Raw genomic sequence first — 7,159 nt, 5'->3', positions numbered from 1 at the left:
ACTCTTTTCCTTACAAATATAATACATTTGTATTCAAACCTATTATGCCTGTATGGCCTTATGCGATTCCATTATGGTACAATGTTGCCTTGAGGCAACACACAGTTTTTTGTTATTTTCTCTAAAACATTTGATGATATATAATGTAAAATTCTTGAAAATACTCCTTTACTTGCCGGTGAAGGTGACTCGTATTTTTTGTGGGTGATTGAATGGATACAAACAAGTGAAAAAAAGCACTTTTTCTACATGAAAATGCCAAATGTTTAAATTTTTCCATTGTGGTACAATGTTGCCTTGAGGCAACAAACTCATAAAAAATAAATAAATTAAAAATTTATGAAAATGTTTATTGATATTGTTAAAGTGTCCAATTTTAAGCAGGAAAAACAACACAAATAATAAATAAATAAATAAATAAATAAATTTTTCCTCATTGATATCACATTGCGTACAACCCAAGTTGGGTTTAAAATGGACAAACCCAGCGGTTGGGTTAAATGTTTGCTCAACCTGCTGGGCAGTTTTATTTAACCCAAATATTGTTTAAAATTTACTATATGGCTGGCTTAATATGAACCCAAAATATGTTGGAAATTAAAAATCAGATACATAATTACTAGAGGCAACAATAATAATCAAAAGGTGAACATTTATTAATAAGCAATTTAATAAAAGTTTATTGTTTAATTATTATTCAATAAACTAATTTATTAATTGTATTAATATTAATCTCCAACATATTTTGGGTTCATTTTAAGTAAGCAATACAGTAATTTTTAAACAATAGTTGAGTTAAATAAAACTACCCAGCAGGTTGGGCAAACATTTAACCCAGCCGCTGGGTTTGTCCATTTTTAACCCAGCATATATATATATATATATAAATTTGATTTCTATATAGACACAAATGTTATTATTATTATTATTATTTTAAATTCATGTACCCTCCTCCAACTCTGTTTCATAAAAAATGATCCTATAATGTGGCTTTTGGTTTTACATTAGCTTTATAAAATACTTACTACTATTGAAAATAAACATTTGTAGATATAGACCCCGGTTATATGCTATGATATAAAAGACAACATATTAGAATTTAGAGTGCATTTAGAATGCATAATTATGAGTCAGCTTAATTCTATTCGATTAAGTGATTTTTCAGCAGGTTCGGACCCATAATTAACCTGCAGTGATCCAGACTTAATTACTGTCACCTGATGAGCAATTAACTTCCTCTTTAAACGTTCACAGGGCGCAAAATCACTCTTTCTTTTCTTTTGCTGTCTTAGAAGCAGCTCTGGGGATTATTTCTGGTGAGAAAATAAGCTATTTCTAAATGGTTCATGTGGCATTACATCGAATTAATACACATTTACTGTATGCGTTTTAGCTTTTTGTCTTTGTATCAAAATGAGCAAAACAGAGAAACCTTTATCCACGCTTTGGGGTAAGATTTTACGCTTTATTCTCTCGAAGTAAAATATACCCTTAAACTTACTAATATTGGATGGGTAAATTGATCCACGACGCGTTGTTTTAGGATGTGAACTCAATGATTCAAATAAAGAGGAGTCCTTTAAGACGGATGACACGAACCATCAACACCAGCTGGCACTGAGAACGGTTGGTTGAGTGATTTATCGTGGTAAACTTGACATTTTATCGGTGTTGGTTACCATTTAACCCGTTAATATTTACTTTGAAGATGTGTCTGGGTCACACAGCCAAAGATGAGTTCAATATTGTCGAGTTGGTCACTGGTGAGGGAAACAGCAGCGCGAAAGCTGTTCCCATCGCAACACTACACGCTAAATCCATGCCTACGGTAAGATATTACTTTATTTGCATATAATACAATTTTAAATCTTTAGATTATCACTGTATTTTAATGAACCTTAAAGGTGCAATCTGTAAATTTTGGGAGGATCTATTGATGGAAGCGTAACACAATATACATAATGTTTTCAGTGGTGTATAAAGACGTTACATAATTGCCTTAGAATGAGCCATTTCCATCTCATACACCACGGGTCCCCTTACATGTTAAGTCGCCATTTTGTGCTGGCATGTTTCTACAGTAGCCCTAAACGGACAAACTGTTCTACAGAGCGCGTCTGTGCGATAGCTTCTCTCTGCTGTCTCAGACAACGACATTTTTGTCCTGTGTTGGCCACTGTAGCTTGTAATTTGCAACCTCACCGCTAGATGCCGTTAAAATTTACTGTACCTTTAACCATGTACTGTCCCGCTGTAGGCTCGCTTCCTAAAAAAAAAAAAAAAAAAAAAAATACCCATAATGCTCCTCTAGTTGCATTTTCGCTAGTAGTGGATATTCTGTCTTGACCCCAATTTATTTTAGGCTAATATGAAGTATTTAAACAATATTGTTTGCCACTACTTTATGGAAATGCTTATTCTTTACCTATCACATTTTACCTCATCAGGTCAACCTCTCTGGCTTGGATCTTCATCCACCTGTGACCTTTCGCCTGAAGCATGGCTCTGGGCCGGTGTATGTTGGAGCAGAACATGTGGCTTGTGAGTGGCCACTTCAGCTCTATTTTTAGCTGCTAGTACTTTCTTTAGTTAGGCTACTACTATTTAAGTCATTGAGGTCTGTGCCAAAATCTCTCCCAGTGGAAGAGTACTCTGATGAAGAAGAGCTGGATGAAGAGATGGATGAGGAGGTAGAAGAAGAGGAGGAAGATATTGAAGAATCACCGGTTAAGAAAGTCACAAAAAATGGTGCTGGCAAAGTAAGGCCTCGTCTCTCAGGTCACAAATCATCAAATTTGTGCCAATTCTCACTGCTCCCTTTTATTTATTTTTTTTTTTATTTTTTTTTTTTAAAGAGAAAGAAGCCAGAAAAGGGAGAAGATGAGTAAGTTAAATCGGACATTGATTTTATTTATTTTTCATTAGTTCTTCAAAGCAAACTAATCAGGTGTTTCCTGAATACAGGGAAGTCTCAGATGGTGAAAATCCACCTAAAAAGGTCCCTTTTTTTCCTTAAGGTTTTTTCTTTTCTTTATAAAGTACAAATGAATAACATTGTTTTTGTTTCCTTCAGGGTAAAGGAAGAGGGCGGAAGGCGCAAGCTGCAAAAGTGTGACAAGGCAAGGACCTGCAGATGACTGCTCTAGTTTGATCATGTAGTGACACAAGCAGTGATTTTGTTCTCTTATTGTAGATGTGGATGGGGAAAATGCTGCATTCTCAGAAGGCCGCTTCTGGACATTTGAGTTGGGAGCTCAAATTTCTCACCATGGTCCCAATGTAGCTATGCTTCATTTCAATAAAACTGTTGGAGGGGAAAGCAAACTTGTCTCATTTTCTCCATGCAAAAGTATGACTTGTTTGAGGTAAATCTGTTGCATTAACAGCTGCAGGCAGAAGCACCAATTTAAGAGGAAAAATGTGGGCTACAATAACACATTTAAAATGGAAGCAAATTGGGTCAGTCTGTAAATGTTAAAATCACTTTTTCAACAATACAGCCACAAGACAAACAGTATGCGTGTTAAACATGATTTGAAGCATGAAAATTGCTGTTAGCACTTAACCTTAAACTTAATTTCTACAAAAAATTGTATGCCATGAATATTGTTTGCTCTGAGACAAATTGCTTTTTCCTCTTTTGAAGAACAAGTTTCTTTGAAAGTGTCTAATTGAATAAATGTAAAAAAAAAAATTGCTTGCCTTTGCCATGACAAGAATAACTTTACAGTTAAAATGCAAAAGTTGCTTTTGTAAAAATGAGCTTCCCCATTTGTGCTTTTTAAAACATCTTATACTGTAAGTGCTTCACTGTAACTTTTTTTTTTTTTTGGTCAAAATTATGGTAATTACCATTATGCTGTGATTTTAGCTTTACTAAACCTGAACCTGGAATATTCCTCTAACTAGCCTGTATGCTGTTTTCTCATGCCAAGCAACTTGCTGCTTTACTATAGAGCACAGGGTCACAGGTGTGCGTTTAGTGGCTTCAAAAACCTGCTCTGGATTAAGTCCAAACTATCTTTTTCACTCCATTCCTAAGCAAATAGGTTAATGATTCAATTGAAGAAACAAGGCCAGTCTCAATTATTTTGGACATCCTTTGCTTTGTAAAACTACTCAATTTCAGCTGTTTTCCTCTGTGAATGTGATGCTGCTCCTCTCCTTTGAAAGGTCAGAAGCAAATACCAATGATTCTGCTCGACGTTTTTATTTACATCTGTTGGAGTTCAACAAATTTGCACTGACTGCTGCGAGGGAAAGAGATCGCTCACTGGTCAAGATTCATTTCCCTGACCTGAAGCCCCTGCGGGTTATCAGCACGGCTCAAATAAAGGGCATGTTTACAGTGAGAATTTTAGGAATTAAATATGTTCACTTCAACATCTTTATTTGTGTACAAACAGTGCTCAAAATAAATCCTCAGTGTATTTGTGCTTCCAGTTAAATGCCTTCTGGACAGGGGTGATTCACCACACCATCTATCCTGTCAGGAGAAAAAAAAAAAAAAAAGGACTAAATGATTTACATCCTTTCACAATTAAATATTTATAATTGTTTTCTTGTTTTGTTTTTCATTTAAAGGGGTCATGCACTTTTTTTATAATGCTAAAAATGTTTTTCATTACCATTTTCCACCCCCTCTTTGACCCTAAATTTTTTCTTTTTTCTTTTTGCAGCTGTGCCTTTAAGACTCTCATGTAAACATCCGCTTTGCATATGAAATTAGCAATATCCTGCATTACATTGTAAAAGGATCACAAAGCAATCCAGGCCAAACAATCCATGATTCTCGCAATAAAGAAAATTCTGCAGACACTGCAGGTAATATCCTTTAACAAATTAGTCTAGAGGAATACTTAAACGAAAGGAACTGACTATACAAACCAAGAATTTCAGAATATCCCTGGATTTGGATCTGGGAGGAAGTTTTGAGTTACAGTCAAAGTTACAGTATGTTTCAGTACAAACTATCTCAAAATATCAAGGAAAATTAGGTTCCTCATCAAATGACCCCCTTAAATGTAAAGCAGGCCAGTGCAGTTTTAAGCTTAACCTTGTTGAGTCTTCTAGTCGACCTCTGCTTTTTTGAGGTACTTCTTCATCACGGAGTTGACATCCTCGCTGCCCTCAGCTTCCAGCCTCTCTCCTTGAGGCCCACGGCGCTGCTGAGATCCACCTGAACTTGAAGAGTCTGAGTCGGACTCTCTACGTGATGCTCTGGATGGCGGCAACTCCCCAAAGTGCACGCTGAGGGCTCGTCTCTGGCCCGTTCTGGACCCGCTAGATGCCAGACTGCTGGTGGACTGTGCTCGTCGGATTGCTGGAAGAATGTCTAAGCTGGTTTCCCCTTCATCGACTCCAGCCCTCTCCTTGTCCTGATTCCCAAGTCTGCGATTCTGAAACACAAGGGGTTCTGCTCCTATTTGTGACTCTCCGGTTTCGGCCACCAGGCCACCAAGTAGACGACGGCGGATTGGTTGATAGGAGCCAAGAGGAGGCATGGCTTTCGAGCTGGGCTCCTCTTCCCCCTCCTCAGGGATGGCGAGGTTGGACAAGTGGCGGCGTGAACTTGCGGTGGAGGTCCCAGAGGTGAGGGAGTCGCAGGAGCTGAAGCGGTTTATCTTTCCTGTGGTGGTTGTGGTTGTGGTGGTGGAGGACGTTGGGCTTGCCTCCGATAGGGAGCGGAGACTGGAGGCACGGGGCAGGTGGGGACTGGGAGGTTTCAGTATGCCGGGTCGAGGCAGGTCCTCCAGACCTTCCTCTGCTTCTAGTGACAGCGCTGAGGCCCTGCGGCGTAGGGTGGAGGCCCCTGTCGTCTGATAGATGGGAAGGGACACTGTGCTGCCCTCGCCCGCCTCAGAGCCTCTTTCCCAGCCAGCACGTTTCTTCCTCAGACCCTCCAGAAGCTCAGATAGGGCCGTGGATGATGATGCTCTGCCAAGACCTCCAGAACTTTCTTTGACATCTTCATCCAGTTCTTGCGTGCAAGATCTGTTGTAGGAGATAAAAGACAATAACAAAATGCATATATAACCAAGGATAAGTCTTCTGTCATTATTTACTCACCCTCATGCCATTCCAAACCCATATGGCTTTCTTGCTTCCATGGAACACAAAAGGAGATGTTTAGAAGTATCTTACAAGACATAACTAATCGACATTGATGTCAATCTTTACATGCATATGGCAGGCTAAACTGGAAACACTTTTGCAAAGTCAGAAGTCTAAATATTCCAGATTTCCGAGAATCTGTAACGGTCTGCCAGAAAAAAAAAAGCCTTGTTCACATAGACCGTGACAATGAGCAACTAAACACTAGATTTAGTTATCTAAATCTAGATAGTTTAGTTACTCATGTGTTTTTAAAGGAGTCCTTGATTATGATTTCACTTTCTTAACTTTAGTTAGTGTGTAATGCTGCTGTTTGTTTGAGCATAAACAACATCTGCAAAGTTCCGACACTCAAAGTTCAACGCAAGGGGAGATATTTTCTTTTACAGAAATAGCTTTTTACAACTATAACAAATGGCTGGTAGGGACTACAAAGAGGTTCTTCCTGGGTTGGTGACATCACGAGCCCCAAAATTTACATAAACTCTGACCCCAGGAACATGCAACAAAGGGGGTGAGGCCATGTTGGGCTGCTTTAGAGAAGAGGAAGAGTTGTTGTAGTAGAGTGTTGTTACCATGCCGTCATTTTACGTCAGACTGCTTCACAAACGAGGGTCAATTCAACGCTGGATTTGCACAAAAGATTAACATGACGGCACATGCTAGTCGATGAGTTGAATCAACTCCACAGCAGCTACATAAATTTATCCACTAACCATTTAGAAATGTCCAATTTCATTCTAAAAGTTGTAACTTCTTCCTGAGTCTCTCCATCAGTGTACGACTCCGGGTTTGAACAATGTAAGGCTGAACACTGTTACTGACAATCCTCATTTTGGCTGCGTGAGATTCTCCAGCTTTGTTGTTGTTAAGCAACCAAAGCGAAAGATGTTAAAGCTCCGCCCTAATCTGGAAAGCTGTTTATAATCACCAGCAATTGTGTTTATAATCACGCTCTTGCAAACTACTCTAACTTTCAGGGAAAATGTTTTTTAGATAAAGAGTTGTTGGAAGGTGGTGAAGATGGTTAATTTTTGAAGATTAT

General features: G+C 38.6%; 2 protein-coding genes across 10 annotated transcripts in view; one reads left to right on the top strand and one right to left on the bottom strand.

Annotated features, from left to right (window-relative positions):
* The first annotated feature begins 1,209 nt into the window (after positions 1 to 1,209).
* Positions 1,210 to 3,324, top strand: npm2b (nucleophosmin/nucleoplasmin, 2b). Of its 2 annotated transcripts, none has more exons than XM_051907185.1 (10): positions 1,210 to 1,316; positions 1,394 to 1,450; positions 1,544 to 1,626; positions 1,709 to 1,828; positions 2,448 to 2,541; positions 2,641 to 2,759; positions 2,856 to 2,884; positions 2,965 to 2,998; positions 3,074 to 3,119; positions 3,224 to 3,324. In XM_051907185.1, exons 2-9 carry the CDS (start codon positions 1,414 to 1,416, stop codon positions 3,113 to 3,115), a joined length of 558 nt encoding a protein of 185 aa, XP_051763145.1. In that variant the 5' UTR covers positions 1,210 to 1,316; positions 1,394 to 1,413; the 3' UTR covers positions 3,116 to 3,119; positions 3,224 to 3,324. The 2 variants fall into 2 exon arrangements, with proteins under 2 accessions (XP_051763145.1, XP_051763143.1); XM_051907183.1 differs by having other exon boundaries at positions 3,194 to 3,324.
* An 870-nt stretch (positions 3,325 to 4,194) lies between these two features.
* LOC127519709 (unconventional myosin-XVIIIb-like) overlaps positions 4,195 to 7,159 on the bottom strand; it is a 62,843-nt gene continuing 59,878 nt past the window's right edge. For 7 of the 8 annotated variants that reach the window (XM_051907167.1, XM_051907169.1, XM_051907171.1 and 4 more), the window contains 2 exons: positions 5,057 to 5,994; positions 4,195 to 4,486 (listed from right to left, as the gene is read on the bottom strand). In XM_051907167.1, coding sequence (XP_051763127.1) covers positions 5,070 to 5,994 — 925 coding nt within the window. In that variant the 3' untranslated portion in view covers positions 4,195 to 4,486; positions 5,057 to 5,069. The remainder of the gene's footprint in view (positions 4,487 to 5,056; positions 5,995 to 7,159) is intronic. The other variant, XM_051907168.1, reaches the window with a different exon arrangement.

Source organism: Ctenopharyngodon idella, chromosome 10, assembly GCF_019924925.1.
Source record: "Ctenopharyngodon idella isolate HZGC_01 chromosome 10, HZGC01, whole genome shotgun sequence".
Lineage (NCBI taxonomy): Eukaryota > Metazoa > Chordata > Actinopteri > Cypriniformes > Xenocyprididae > Ctenopharyngodon > Ctenopharyngodon idella.
Note: the sequence above shows the minus strand (reverse complement) of the source record. Positions and strands in the feature narration are given on the sequence as shown.

What these genes read in the sequence shown, in the direction of transcription:
- npm2b (XM_051907185.1), top strand. Translation starts at nt 1,414, where the DNA reads ATGAGCAAAACAGAGAAACCTTTATCCACGCTTTGGG. An exon ending in ACCTTTATCCACGCTTTGGG is followed by an intron (nt 1,451 to 1,543) that starts GTAAGATTTTAC and finishes GCGTTGTTTTAG; the next exon opens with GATGTGAACTCAATGATTCA. An exon ending in TGGAGCAGAACATGTGGCTT is followed by an intron (nt 2,542 to 2,640) that starts GTGAGTGGCCAC and finishes AATCTCTCCCAG; the next exon opens with TGGAAGAGTACTCTGATGAA.